Raw genomic sequence first — 15,764 nt, 5'->3', positions numbered from 1 at the left:
CTTGTGAATTTCAAAGTCAAAATTATGAAATTGCATCCATCCATTTTCTAATGCATTCTCAAAATCTGCAGTAGCAGGTCCAGGAGGGAATCCTGACTATCCCTCCTCAGTAAAGGGTCCTCTGGGATCTCAAAACATTCCCTAGCCGGAGAGGCACACAATTCCTCCAGCAAGTTATCTTCCCCTGGTTCTCCCACCAGTGGAACGTACCCAGAATCTCTCCTGGTCCTATAAAAAGGACACATCCCAAATTCAGAATCATACACCAGCTGACTCGTTTCACTGAGAAGAAGCAGCAGCTCTAAGTAACAGAGTGCTGTCCAACCTCATAAATACGACATTTTTCCGACTTTTAAACTAGTTTTAATTGTTATGAATTAGACTCGTATTAGACCACGCCTATAACTTCACCCTCAGGCTCCTCCTCCGTCCCTCACCTGGGTGACGTACGGTGTAGCGGCGCAGGAGGAAGGATCTAATAAGCGTTGGTTGGTTAAAAAAAAATAAAAAGTTTTCTCTCAGGTTAAAACAACGACCCAAGTAGACTAGATGGACCCAAACAAGCCGCCCAGCCCTTCTCCGATGGCGTGGACCGAGGGGAAGCCCTATGCGGGTCAGTATCTTCCTCCTCCATACAACGGCGCTGACAATCCGGGACCTCCACCTCAGCCCGGCCCGGGGTACCCACCGCTGCCGCAGGTAACCGTCTGTACTAATATTTAAAATAGTATGTGCCTTATAGTTCAAAGAAAAAAATAAATAATTAACAAGAAACAAAACTATATATATATATATATATATATATATATATATATATATATATATATATATATATATATATATATATATATATATATATATATTATTTATTTAATGAGGTTGTGCAAAGGTAGGCTACTACAATTTTCCAGGAATTCACCTAATTTCTCTTTTAAAAGATATTCATCCTAAACAAAACCTAATCAACATCATTATCCTAACCAAAATTATTCAAAACAACAACAGTAAACTAACAAATAATGTTAAGCTTCTCCCTTAGCTTTTTTCTTTCATCAAAGAGGTGTGTGTGTGTGTGTGTGTGTGTGTGTGTGTGTGTGTGTGTGTGTGTGTGTGTTTTATCAGCTGTTTTTTTAAGTCCAGTGCTTCATTTATTTATTGTCTCCATTGTTTGTCCAGGGCTCAGTAGGGCAGGTTCGTGTGACATTCATTACAGAACTTTTTATTTATTTATAAATGTGTTTGGGGAAATAAAGAAAAAAAACAAAATTTTCTAACTATAGACACTGCCTGTTCATAATCGGCTGTAATTTAGCGGGATGGCCGAATCTGATTGGCTAATCTGTAACTCATATAGACCTTTTTTTTCCTATTTAGTGAAAGCACCATTAATAGTGTTAATAGATCTTCACTGACAAAGGTTTTACTTTAATCATTATTTTCACACAAACAATTACATTTCTGTCTCATGTTGTTTATTAGTTATGTTATTTTTAATGTAAATCAGAACTGGCCTATATTAATTACAATCAGAACTGTACAAGGTACTGAACTTGGTATCGACCCTAAACCAGAATCAGTGCATCTCTAAAGTAAAAACCAGATTAATACAATGCTATGGCTATTTGGGGATATTAAATAAAATAGCCTAAACTAAAGAGGTATTTTATATTTAAAAAATGACCTAAAAACATTTATTTATTTGCCCTTTGACCTGTTGTTTTCAGGAAATAAATGTTATGTGCATTTCTCAGCTGCACAGATTAGCTGGTATATTTATTGTTATTATGTTTGGTTTGTTCCCAGTCTGAGTGCATCTAACCAAAATGAGCATTTTGTTGTACCACAGTATGGAGCAGGATACGGGCAGCCGCAGTACCCCATGGGCGAGCCGTACTCAGGACAGCCAGGCATCATCACTGTCCAGCCCGTCATAACTGTGACTCAGCCTCTGGCGATCCCGGTCAACGACTACCTGGGCTTCTCCATCTTCACCCTGCTGTGCTGCTGCCTGCCTCTTGGCATCGCTGCCCTCATCTACTCCATCTCAGTGAGTTTCATCTGAATATACCTCCTTCCTCGACTTTTGTATAAATAAACACGTTTCATCTGAAAGTCAAGTCAGCCGATGCACAACATGACTCGGATGATTTCTGCTGCTTGAAGGGAGAATGATTTTTTTTATTTTATACTGAATACAGCAGAAATAGAAGAGCCCATATTTAGGAAGCACCATCTCCACTTGGCCGTGACAGCCCGTTCCATTCCGTTTCTTAGCTTATAATCATTTATTATAGTAGACCTCCATGCAGCAGTTTGTTTTTTCTCTCTGTAAAGTTGCTGCTGCGCTCATACGTGTAATTAAAGATAAACCGCAGCAGCAAAGCTCTTTAAATCACACAGTACTGGTAACCTGAGAGCTGGATTTGGAGATTTCCAGTTAGAGACCAAAAGCTCAGGAACCTGCTGAGGTCAAACCAACGTTTTAGAGAGCACAATGAAATAGAACAATCAGAAATTGGTGGATATTTCTGTTGATCGAATCATTGAAGTGGAAACTTAAAGCATGATGTATCTGCTTCTATAAATACTGGCTGCCTTTTTTCAACCAGCAAATAAAACTGGAATTTTCTTTTTGTGTCTGACACTGTAAAGGATTGTTTTTGCCTTGGACTTTGTTAACGGCCACCAGCTTCTTCATGGGTAAAACTCATCAGGTGTTCTCCACTTGGGCAGTCATTTATGATGTCAGGAACTGTAAGCATGTTCCGATCACGTTTTTTTTGCTTCCATTCAAAGTCATTTAATTGTGAGTATCTGCCCATACCAAGTCCTGAATCAATATTTCAACAAAGCATTAAAATAAAAAGAAATAAGGGAAAACACATCCAAGTTTTTTTTTTCATATTTTTTATTACTATTTAGGCTTTTCTTTCTGTCTGTATTTGTCATTTCCTTAGTTTATCTGCCAAAAAACATCACTCAGGAAAACTGATAAAACATTTGTTAAAATTATGAATATATTAAAAATTTGTCCAGCTGCTCAAATTTCTAATTGTTTACATGCTCATTACGTGGCTCTTTGCCCATAACAAGGGAAGCATATGGCAGCGTGGCCAGCAGGCTAACTTTTATCTGCACATCGCCTGTAACTATTGGTAGTCCAACACGGTCCACTCAGGTGCTTCAGATTGAGAAACTACAACGTTTTGCTGTCCGTCAGCAATTTCTCTATGTTTATTAACGTAAGTTACACTGTTGGCTGGCTTTGTGATTTTGTTAGAGATGCCGCTGTGAACTGGGACTTAATGCAGACAAACGATTTGCTGTGATGACTCCTGAAGGGAAAAATCTGAAGGAGAAAAAGTTGATTGTTTTGAAGGCTGCTTACTGTGCAGCTGTCTTTTCCAGCATGTTGAATGTCCAGTATGCACACATTATAAATGGCTGTCACACTGTCTTTGCTGTCCAATTTAAAATACCAGCAAAATACAGACATTTTAGCTCTTCTGTGGAAACACATTAGGTCTGCATTAGCCTAGCTAGCTAGCTAACAGCTGCATGTCTGAATCCCTGCCTGCCATAAATTGTGCGAGGTAATGATGTTGTTTTCTTCCAAGAAATAAATAGTACTGATGTACTTGTTGAGATGAAAACTAACACATTGTTGTTTTGTTTGAATTCTCTATGAACTGAAAGATTCATGTTTGTTGTTTATGAAATGAAATTTTCTCCCGATTCGGATTTTTTGAAAGTCACGTTTTTGGACCTGATTTCCGATCGGATCGGCGCATCCCTAGTAATGCTGGGTTCTTTTCTTCTCTCAGACATCTGACACAGCAGCAGAGTTGATGAAGTTAGGAATATTTCCTTCTGTAAATTATGTCTGACTTCTGTATCAGGAGCTCAGACAAAATCAAAAATCTGTTTCAGTTCACAAAACTAGAACTAGTGTGTTGTACTCACCCTAAGAGGTTTTTCTAACAACAATAGCAGGCCTAAATGCTGATAGTCAAAGCTCTGCTTGTTTTAAATGATGGTTGATTGTATTGTTTTTTTTCTCTTCTGATAGCTCTATTACGTGTGACTACTGGCTGTAAAACCTTGTCCTGTTTCCTTTTACAAGTTGCATTGACACAGAACTGGATAAGACACCTACTGTAAGATGATCTTTAGTCACTGATAACGTCTCATTTGTACAGCAGGAGCAAAGCACGGAACTCGATGGGTGGATTTCAACAGGAATATTACCGGAATGGAAGCCACTCCTTGTACAAACTGTCCTTGTAAAAACATTTTTTGTTAGCTCATTGAAGACAGAATACAGGGAACAAGGCACAATAACTGACACGAAACTTCATGGAAGTAGTTAGATCATAAAGCAGTATAAATTAGTACCTTTGACCACCGCAGTGTTGGATTCCTGGTTGTGAATTGGTTTCTGTGGCTCTGAGTTGCTTTAGTCCTGATCTTGAGAGTTTTATTTAAAACACCTGGACTTTCCTTGTTATCTTACAGACAAGAAGCTTCTTCAGTTCTAAAAGCTGCAGCTGGAAGCCTTGTAATGCTTTTAACCCATCTCTCCACATAAACCAGGAAAAACAAAACCCGGTTTGCAGGCATGCCGAAAAGTCTATAGCTGAAAGACCGACAAGCTAAATACAAAGTTTAGGACAGAACATTAACCCAGATATTTTATTAATCTAGAGAATAACTGATTCTGGTTTTTTGCCCCAAACAGAAACTGTGGTGACTTCTTTCTTTTTTTCAATGATAAGGCTGCAGCTGTTTGAGCTGAAATTGTGGATTCCCCTCCTGTTCCTGTGGTACCAGTGCAGCCCCAGGCTACACTGACAACCTTTGAGACTGTGCCCATAACTGAGCTAGAAAAGTTGGTTGCTTAGCTGAAGCCATCTGAATCTCCTTAAGATGTTCTGCCCCCTAGAATCTTTAAGGAAGCATTCCCGGTCCCATAAATGGCAGTTTCACCCAGTGTGGTTTCGGCTACTTTGAAGAAAGCTGCTTTTCATCCAATGTTGAAAAAAACTCTGTGTTAGGATGGGTGAAGCCTCAACTCCTTGGATAGGACTCTGCTGGGGCATGCTACAGGGCTCTGTCCTTGGTCCCCTTCTGTTTGAGGTATATCTCCTACCCCTGGGGCTCCTCCTTCGTCGGCATGGTGGAAAGTTCCATCTTTATGCCGATGATTGCCAGATCTGTCTTCGACTCCGGCGTGGGACTGGTGGATCTGTCTCACCACTTCTGAACTGCTTAAAGGTAGGCAGAGGATGTTTCTGAAAGGAAAGAACCGCCCTCTCCACGTTTTGAAAAAAATGCACATGAGAGAGAACGTCCAGTAATCCTCATGCATGTTCTGTTTACAAGTAGCTGCCAGCCTTGCAGCACATGCTCACTCAAGAAAAGAAGATGAGCGTTTTCTCAACGTCAGATTTATATTTATTTATGTGCAGGTTATTTTTATTCAAATTTTTGGCATTTTATTTTATTTATTAATTCTTCCATCTGTATTGTACTACTGCTGTCTGTCTACCTCTGCATTTTATTCCTTTTCTGATTTGTTTATGCTTCCATAGATTATGATTTTCCCCCCGTGGGATCAATAAAGTATTTTCACTGGGAAAAAATTCTCTGCTAATAACCACTAGGTTTATTCTCCTTTCAGAATCAAACATTTCTTCCCTGGCAAGTTAGAATATAGTCATAGATAACTTCTTCTAGCAGTAATCTGAGTGGAATTTCTCCAAATAGCATGCCGAAATTTAGATTACCCGTCAGGCCAAAAACTGGCGACAGAGGCATCTGTGGGTAGCCCAACTTTCACTTTCAGCACACACCATAGTTGAAAAGAGTATCCTAAAAAAAATTCTGGTCTTATATCTGACTTCAGAGACCTTTCTCTTCTTATCATAGAAGACACTTATTCTTTTGTGACTCTAAGAACCCAGTGAGAACACCGAGGTAAAATAAATGGATGATGGCGTACCGCTCTACACATAAACAGAATGCGCATGTGCAGGAAATGAAATTGAACCCAGGATTGAGCACGTACAATGACGGACTTGCGTGAAAGCTTCATCAGAATGATTGACAGTTATGCTGATCAATGGTTCAGATGATCCACCTGGAAGCAAAGATCCTCCGCTATACCTTTAAGAGACGTTAGATCCTAGATGGCTTTAAATGTTTAAGTCCTTAATGACACAAAACTGAAATCATAATTCTCACCCCCGCTAGCTTAGATGGCTCAGGTTCTGATGTGGGCCTTGACCCTCTGTTGCCATTTGAAAAGAAAGTAGGGATAAAAATTGACCCAATTCGATGCACAAATGAAAATGATTGTGTGGCTCTGTTTTTTTAATCTGCGACGCCTGTCCAGGATCTAGCCCTGTTGCCTAGGGCACACCTGGAGTCTGTTATTTATGCATTTGTCCTGTCCTGACTGCCTTGTATGCCAGTCTGAGTTAGGGTGCGGTTGCAAGGCTCCAGCTCGTCCATAACTCTGCTACAAGATTTCTGACAGGCACTTGATGCTGGGAACATATCACTCCGGTGCTGGAGGCCTTACACTGGCTCCCAGAGCAGTACAGAGCCAAATTTAGAATCCTCCTACTTGCGTACAGGGCTCTTCAAGGGACTGCCCCCTCCTATCTGTCAACACTACTGCACAGATATGTCCCATCTTGGTGTCTTTGCATGACTGAGCGGTAGCTGTTGGTGGTTCCCCCGCTTCAAATACAGAACAAGGGGGGGATCATGCATTCTTGTTAGATCAATGGTCTGGAACGAGTTACCTTTGAGTATTCAGCCCAATTTATACTTCTTTGTCTGCGTCGGGGCGGACGCACGCAACGCCATTATCCGTCCTTTCAAAGGCTCTCCGACAGGCTTGCAAGGATGGACAGAGTCAAGCTCTATTTTCTAAACATCTGTCCGTCAAGACGGAGAAAGCAAGCTTGTGATTGGTCAGGACACCAATGTTGTCTACAGTGCCGCCATTGCGCCCTCAAAAACATAAAGAGAGCCGAGGATATCTAGCGGCAGACGCATAGAGTCTTGAAGAATACCTCGCAAAAAAACTCTAAAAATATGAACTTTTTATTTCCCCGTGACTGGAGAAGTGAAAAGATATGCAGCAAGCAGTTTATTCTTGATGGAAATGATGGGAAATGTGGGTTTAGAGGTGGCAAGTGCATGAAGAGGTGGAAGAGGATGAGTGACACATTTGTTTGTGTTAAAAAGTCTCTTAAATACAAAAAAACACAATAGAATCACACTATCTTGGACCTGATACATGACAGGATACCACAGAACGGTGCTGCGCCCTCTGTTGTTCTGGCAGGGAATTGCTTTGCAACACTCCCCAGGGGACAGAGAAGTTTGAGGGCAAATTGTCCCTGTCCGTGCGTGCGTGTCTCTCCCTGGTGGAGCTGATGGAGAAGTATAAATTAGGCTTTAGGCAAGTACCATCGCTTCTGGTTTTTAAGTCTTGCTTGAAGATTGATTTTTTTATGTGATGGCATTTCAGCATTAGGGATCAAAACACTGCCTTGGCATTACTAGAATTAAATGAAGAAATTACAGCAGCAATAGAAAGGAAGCAATACACAGCAGGTCTGTTTATTGAATTAAGAAAAGCATTTGATAACAAAGACCATTGTTTGTTACTTTCTAAGTCAAAGAATTGTGGGATAAGAGGGATAGCTCATGATTGGTTAAGTAGTCATCTGACTAAAATAAATCAATTTGTACAATTAGAAGATGAAATTTCAGATTCTCAAATTATTACATATGGAGTCCCACAGGGTTCTGTGTTGGAACCTAAGCTCTTTAATTTGTATATTAATGATATTTGTGATGTGTCCAAAATATTACAGTTCATTTTGTTTGCTGATGATACAAATATATTTTGTTCTGGGAATGACTTACAAATTATTTTGGAAAATGTGAGATGACTAATCTCAAGAAGTGTTTTATGGACAATAAACTATTTATAAATTGGAATAAAACGAAATTCATGATTTTTGGTAACAAGAAGACAGATGATTCTGTTACATTGTCCATAGATGGTACTTCAGTTGAAAGAGCAAATGAAGTAAGATTTTTAGGGGTCATCTTGGATCATAAACTTAATTGGAAACCCCATATACAATATATAAAACAAAAACTGTGTAAAAGTATTGGACTTTTAAATAAAGTAAAAAGTATTTTGGAGTCATCAACACTTCATATATTATATTATTCATTTATTGTTCCATACTTGACTTACTGTATAGAGGTTTGGGGCAACACATATAAAACAAACACTAATCCTTTGTTTTTATCACAGATGAAAGCTATGAGAATTATATATAAAGTAGATGCTAGGGAACATACCAATAGACTTTTTATTGAATCAAAAATTATGAAATTCAGGGATTTGGTTAATTTGAAAACTGTACTAAATATGTTCAGGGCAAAAAAGAGGTTACTGCCAGTGAAGTTACAGAAGTTTTTTGTTTTGATTTCAAATGATGGAAAAAATAGAAAGAAGCCTGAGTTTAACAGAGTTTTTGCACAAACAAAATTAAAGCAAATGTGTATTTCAGTATATGGAGTAAAATTATGGAATAATCTGGATCATGACCTGAAAAATGTGTATTTCAGTATATGGAGTAAAATTATAGAATAATCTGGATCATGACCTGAAAAAATGTTTAACTATCAATCAATTTAAGAGACTATATAAAGAAAAAAATCATGGAATCGTATGATTGATAAGTAAATATTGAATAAGTACATTGATAAGTTTTATTGTGATTTTGTTTACAAAGATAAGGAAGTTCTATACTTGGTTTGTGTATAAGGCCATTCTGTAAATTATATTGTGTGAAGTAGAAAGGGGTAGGTCATATAAGACTTCTTCTTCCTCCCCCTTTTTTTTCACTTAGGAGACTGTCGATGATTGTATTTTGCATGAATGATGTATGAAACTGCTGAGTGAGAAAATAAATTAACAATTAACAATTGTTATTTTATTGTTTTTAATCTTATTTAACATGCTTTTATAATAGTTTCCTGTTTTTATTCAAACTTCTCTTAATGTTTTTATGATTGTTTTTATTTTTTATCCTTCTTTTAATGTTCCACGCCACTATTTGTTCTTATCGAGTGTTTTGTGGTTGTGTTCAGCACCTTGGTCTGCTGATAAGGTCATTGAAGGTGCTTTATAAATAAATGAATGAACTAATAACTTTCCTGGGAGCTTTTTCAGCCCAACAAGTCTCCAACAATGCCAGTGTGTGCACTGTTTTGGTTATGTCTCAAGGTGTGAGTTTGTGTTGAACTGCCTGGGGAGACGAGTCAAGGCTGCATTGTAGGAGCTGAAAAGATGAAACCTGAGGTCACCTCTTCAGGTTGAAAGTTAGGTTCTCATGTTTCACAGATTGCTTCTTTTACACCTCTCTCAAACCGTTTGCCCTCCTTTTCCAAAATGTGTGCATTGTTGTCTTCAAAGGAGTGACCTTTGTCCTTGAGGCGTGGATGAAGAGCTGATTCTTGACCTGAAGTGTTGGCTCTTCTGTGTTGTGCCATCATTTTGTGTAGCTGCTGTTTTGTTTCTCTGATGTAGAGGTCTGAGCATTCCTTGCTGTGCTGGACTGCATACACCTCTCCACTGAGCTTGTATTTGGGTGTTTTGTCCTTTGGGTGAACCACCAGGTTTAAAATGCACCCGAATATCATGTTTGGATTAGTTTTTCTGACACTCCAGGCTCATATGAGATGACTGTGTTCTTTCTTCTCTTCTTCGATTACATGCTGCCTTTTTAGTTATTTTGTATAATTTGTAGGTGCTTTCTTAATGTTCTCAGTGTTTTTTGTCCTTTTCTTCCATTTTGTGAGGACCTTTTTGGCTCAATCTTGACAGTTTATGCTCCAGTGGATGGTGGGAATCCAAGAGCAGGTGTGTGTGGGTTTCCAATAGACTTCAGTGGTGAGGCTACCATTTACTTCCAAGTAACACATGGAGGACTTATTTCACAGTCCCCCACACACACTCAGACAATTTTTTACACAAAAGCCATTGAAGGGAGAAGTCGACACCGTTTACTAAACATCAACAATAAACTATTAGGCTGGATCTAGTGCAGAAACACCAGTAGGATCAGAGAAGTGAGGTGGAGAACAGCGGGACTACAAGTACAGGGCTGAATAACAGAACAGGAACAGGTGTGTAATGAGCTGTAAAAGGGGGAAGGATGACAGAACAAAAAACATAAAGACCAAAAACTCTGACAAATACCAGCAATGGAATACTCCAATTCTCAGAATCCCTCTGTGATCAGGTCACATGTCATTTTAGGAGGAAGCTGTAATAAAGCCAAACTGCAACAAAGGGAAATGTCAGTCTGGTCATTATTTCCTCCTAAGTAGAATTTTGATGCCAGATATAAACCAAAAAATTCAGTTTCTGTTTGGGTTTTTTCATTGGTGGAGATTTTTCAGCATAAAGAAAATATTTACCAGAGTAGTTTTAAGTTTATTTATATCATACTTAACACAGAAAGAAAAATCGCAAAGTGCTTCGCAAAGAACAAACAAAGATCATAAAGTCAAAAACAAACAAAAAATCATAAAACAAATTAAAGATAATAAAATGCTAAAGCAGTTTTAAATAAAAGTGTCTTCAGCTGCCCTTTAAAGGTGACGGTCAATACAACAAAACAATGAAGGACGTTAATTTTAAAGTTGAGGAGCAACAGCCTGCAAGAGCGATCACCTCAACTTTCATATCTAGTTTTTGGAAGTTGGTTCTGATTTTTGGACCTGAGGGCTCCATTTGGAGTATAAGGTTTTACAGATCAGTAATATAAGGAGGAGCTTGACCATGTGAAGCCTTGAAAGTTATAATCAGGATTCTAAAATGAACTCTAAAGTTAACGGGTAACCAGTGCAGAGACATCACAATAGGAGTGATGTGAGCTCTTCTGTTTGTTCCAGTTAGGAGCCTCGCTGCAGAGTTCTGAACCAACTGAAGGTGGTCAAGGGCTTTTTTTTAAACGTGAAAAGTGTGTTACATTAATCTAGATGGGAGAAGATAAAGGCATGAATGACCATTCAAGTTCATGTTTGGACACCAACCTTCACAGTTTCGAGATGTTTCTCGAATGATAAAATCAGTTTCAGACCAGCGTTTTTTTTTTTTTTTTTTTTTTTTTTGTTTTTTTAACTGACCTTCAAGAGACACTGACTGGCCAAAAACAACACCCAAATTCCTCAAGTCTGATTTGATGACAGAAGTTAAATGTCCAAGTTGTTGACTAATCAGAGGAATCATGCTCTCAGGGTAAATCAGATAATCAGTCTTTTTAGAGTTTCACTAAAGGAAGTTATCTTCTATCCAGCTGGCACTTTAGTGGTTCTGACAGTTTATAGAACTCAGAATCCTTAAAGCGACACTAAAGAGTTGCAGCTTCTCCCTCCTACTGGTTGAAAGTGGAATTACAACTGTCATAAACAACCCACCTGCAGCCTGCTGTTGCTTGCTCTAACAACAAACTAACACTAATGCTAAACAACTGATACTAAACAAGCCATGAAGTAAAAATATCCACACTGTTGGACAAAATACATTATTATTTACAAGTCCAGTAGCAACAAAGCCAGGTCACAATCAGTCCATGATTTCGTAGCCTCCTTTAGCTCCTTCAAACAACTGTGGGCTGCGGTGATGTTCACTCTGGTTTTAGCTCTTTGCTCTGACTCCAAAGACAAAACTTTATTATTTTTACTTCCAGGCTCCACTATGATGTCAACAAAAAAAATCAAAATTCCTTTTCTTCTTGTGCTTTTAATTAATGGACGGCAAATTGAAAAAGCTAACTGATAGTATTTATATTAGCTATCGGCACAGTAAACAGCCATAAAGCACGTAGGAAACTACCATAAACCTACCCAGTCCGCAAAACAATGTGTGTTTGGGTAATGGTGGCACAGAAGTTGAGCGCTTGCCTCATCACTGTCGTTGTGTCCTGTGCCGCAGGGCAGCTGTGGCTACAATGTAGCTCATCACAACCAGGGTGTAAATGTGTGTCAATGGATGTATGACTGATTGTGTTGTAAAGCACCTTGGGGGGTTCCAGGACTGTAGAAGGCGCTATATCAAATACATGTGTGCGTGTGTGTGTGTGTGTGTGGGGGGGGGGGGGGGGGGTAATAGGGGATATCTATCGCCGGGTCTGGTATGGTTGGGGCTGGTTATTTTTGGACTGGCGTGTTCCAATATGGGGCTGCAATTTTCAGGCGAGCATTTCGAACGCAGTTTGGGCCATCACGTCGGCAGGCGGGGATAAACAAAGCATCATGTGCGATTTTATAAGTTGTGCAACTATTCAGTATTTCTTTGCTGCAATAAATGGTCTACAGACCTAAAGACAAAAACTAAATGCTTACCACAGCCTCCATGTGTAACTCCAGAGTGCCTGCCTCGCTGCCTCAACTATAAATAGCATCTAGCACGTCGTAGCAACTCCGTGTGCTTCTCCCATCTGAGAAAAAAAAGTCTACTCCGAATGTTTCCATCCTTAACTACTAACTATATTGGGCTTTAATTTCTTCATCTTAGCCCGACACTGTGCCAAAACGGTCGATGGAAATTAGCAATTAGAAAGGTAAGATCTGAATCGATCTAGAACCATCCCAGAGATCCCCACAGATTCACAAAGTCTGTTAGTCTGGGTACTGTAATCAAAAGTGTCAAAAGGTGCAGAAAGGTCCGACAAAACAAAGACTGTGAAATCCTTGGTGTCTGCAGCTGTCATGATGTCACTGGAAACTATAAACAAAGGTGTTTCTGTTTAATGCTTTTACAAAAACATACTGGAATTAATCCAAACTGATATGTAGTTCCAGAAAAGGCCACTTCATTTTCTAAAACTTTAGAGATAAAGGGCAATTTTGAAATGGGTCTGTAATTTTAAGCTGAGATCAGTCCAAACTGTTTTTTAAGGATAGGTTCAACAACAGCATATTTGAAAACAGAAGGTACATACCCAGATTAGAGGGATAGATTAATAAAATCCATAATGCATGGGCCAATGGGTGAAAAGCATTAAGAAGTAAATAAGTTGAGAGAACATCAACTGGGCTTGAAGTGAGTAACAAATGTCCTGGAAATTCACAGGAGTAAAGAAGGTCCATGCCTGGTAAGAAGGTGGTTCAATTGGAGAATTGGAAGAGCGTGAGGGTCAAAAACTTGCCCTGATATTTCTGATTTTACTCTCAAAGAATGCAAGAAAGTTGCTCCAGTCAGACCTTGAGAGCTTGAGCTTCATTGTTGTGTAATTTTGTTGTCTGTGTTGTTTGTTTTAAAGAACCCCTAATTCTTCCAATAAATTTGGAATTTCCTCTGTCCATTCTGCTCTGGACACCAAAGCTTTTATAATCCTCCAGCTCCACTTCTTCTCCAATGGAGGAAAAGTTGTTTGACATAATCAATTATCTCCTTTGTTTTGTACACAAAATTGTCCCCCAGGTCTCTGTCCTCAGTCTCTTGTCCATTGTACACCTCCATGCAGAGTCATCTGAATGTTTCTGCAGATGAAAGGACTCTGGCTGGTCCTGGAGGTCTGAGGTCTCCAGAGTAAACAGGAATGGTGAGAGGACAGTGCCCTGTGGTGCTCCTGACCACCTGGTCAGAATCACAACTGACGCACTTGGGTCTGTTGGTCAGATATTCATTAATCCAATCTGGAGGTGTTCTCCTGTGTCTTATTGAGCTTTCTATAAAATAAATCAGGCTGGATTGTGTCATATGCACTGGAGAAACTAAAGAATGTGATTCTCACTGAGCTGATGGCTCTGGCTGGGTTACTGTGGGCTTGTTGGGTGCGTGGTATCGGATACTATATGAAATGTTGCACAACAATAGATGGTAAAACATACGATTTATGATGTATATATTGTCAGACATACGGGATGTTGTAAGGTGATGAGTCATATTTAGTTCAGGTCCTCGACCAAAGGTCTGTTGAAAGCTGATGAGATTGAGAGGAACCGCTTTCTGCTTTGTTCCTGTAAACTGCTGCATTACACAAGGCTGCTTTTGACACAGGATTCCCCCGGAGGAGCTGGCCCAGGTGGCTGGGGGAGAGGGAAGTCTGGGCCTCTCGCCTTACTGCCCCCGCGACCCGACTCTGGATAAGCGAATGAAAATGGATGGATGGATGGAAAAAGCCAGTTTATGAGCTACATTAGCTGTCAGCAGAGCAAAGAGCTAATAGCTGTCAGCAGGTAGAGAGCGTGAACCTACCCTTCCCACAGAGCTGTAAAGTGCAGTTTCTGGTCAGCAGATGGCAGCAGAGTGCTGTCCACTGTGAAGTTGCTCTAGTTAATGGCTGAAGAACCACTAAAACCAGTTTGAAAGCAATAACTTAAACTGTTAAAAACTCTTTAGTGTTGCTTTAAAGTACTGATTTAACCCGTTTGTCTCTGTTTTATTCTCCCCTCCAGGCGCGTGAAGCCAACAGCAGGGGCAACCGACCAGCTGCAGAGCGCTACAGCTCCACTGCCAAGACACTGAACCTTGTGGCCCTGATTCTTGGGGTTTTAGCCATAATATCAAGTGTGGTCATCATAGCTGTTTCTCTTGCTCTTTACTAAATCAGTGTCTCTCTCATATTTCTGGTTCTCGTGCTCCTTTCTACATCCAATAACCAGGTGACATTAGGAGCGCTTTAAGTCTATTTTTGAATCTCTTTTAAAGTTCTGTTTTATTCAGCTGAAGCTAAAGGAACCTTTCACTGCTTGTCCTGCTGTATTAAATGCTCTGAATAAGGGTGTAGTCTTTGTTTGCCATTTATATCAGAATCAAATGTTTATGTTTAATATTCCACAGAATGAATAAACATAAACATCATGAACACACACACTCATAAAATCAGTAACCTGATTAACCTCTCTGGTTATTCTGGGTATTTGTTGTAGACTCTGGATTTTACTCCATATTTCTATGTGTGCAGTCAATTCAAATAAAATATTTTATTTTTAGTCCTCAGTGACTTCATTTTTTTATTTTCACTTTGACACAATAGGGACCTTCAGTCTCCTCCCCTTCTAGTTGGCTCATTAGTCTCCTGAATTAAAAAAAGAATTTCAGTGAATGAAGCTATAAACGGTATTTTCCTATTTTTAGATCATTTTTTTTAGCCGGCATGTGTTAAAATTACCCTTTACACTGAGAATGAAGAGCCACTCAGATCCCCACCGCCCTCTTTGGCTAGAATATCGCATTTGTAACTTCAGAGTGGCAGTCCAGTCCCTGTTAAACTATGTTTTAGCGATTAATCACTTCTGTAGAAACTAATGAAGGCTGAGGAGACATGTCACCGTTAGAATACGGTCCTAAAAAGGACAAATGAATAGCAAGGAGGTAAGTTTGATTTTTGGTTTTACTAACTCGACGCTAGGGACGCTAAAAGAAAGCCAAAACTGTCTAGTCTCCCTTTAACGTTATTTTTTTCCTCAGAACTTTATTGAAAAAAGGCATAAATATTCAAAGCAAGCCTTGTCTCCCTTGAATAAGAAGAGGGTTGCCAGGGCTGGTGTGCCCTCTTGTGGTGGCTGGTGGGTGTTGCAATTCAACAGTAGCTTTACACAAAGCAACAGAACAGCTGCACAATTGGAGAAAATATTTATTAATAATTCAGAACCCAAATCTCTCTTTTTTATTTTTACATACCAGTATTGTGCAGGGTTTAGACTGGTTTTGG

General features: G+C 39.4%; 1 protein-coding gene across 1 annotated transcript; it reads left to right on the top strand.

Moving 5' to 3' along the window:
• Positions 1–436: 436 nt before the first annotated feature.
• LOC107378961 (interferon-induced transmembrane protein 1) lies at positions 437–15,042 on the top strand. The gene is made up of 3 exons (XM_015949479.3): positions 437–699; positions 1,847–2,047; positions 14,506–15,042. Exons 1-3 carry the CDS (start codon positions 550–552, stop codon positions 14,653–14,655), a joined length of 501 nt encoding a protein of 166 aa, XP_015804965.1. The 5' UTR covers positions 437–549; the 3' UTR covers positions 14,656–15,042.
• Positions 15,043–15,764: the final 722 nt, after the last annotated feature.

Source organism: Nothobranchius furzeri, chromosome 5, assembly GCF_043380555.1.
Source record: "Nothobranchius furzeri strain GRZ-AD chromosome 5, NfurGRZ-RIMD1, whole genome shotgun sequence".
NCBI lineage: Eukaryota > Metazoa > Chordata > Actinopteri > Cyprinodontiformes > Nothobranchiidae > Nothobranchius > Nothobranchius furzeri.
This window is presented reverse-complemented; position numbering and strand designations above follow the sequence as displayed.

Coding starts and splice junctions, on each gene's coding strand:
- LOC107378961 (XM_015949479.3), top strand. CDS start 550: ATGGACCCAAACAAGCCGCCCAGCCCTTCTCCGATGGCGTGGACCGAG. Junction 700..1,846: donor GGTACCCACCGCTGCCGCAG/GTAACCGTCTGT, acceptor GTTGTACCACAG/TATGGAGCAGGATACGGGCA. Junction 2,048..14,505: donor CCCTCATCTACTCCATCTCA/GTGAGTTTCATC, acceptor TCTCCCCTCCAG/GCGCGTGAAGCCAACAGCAG.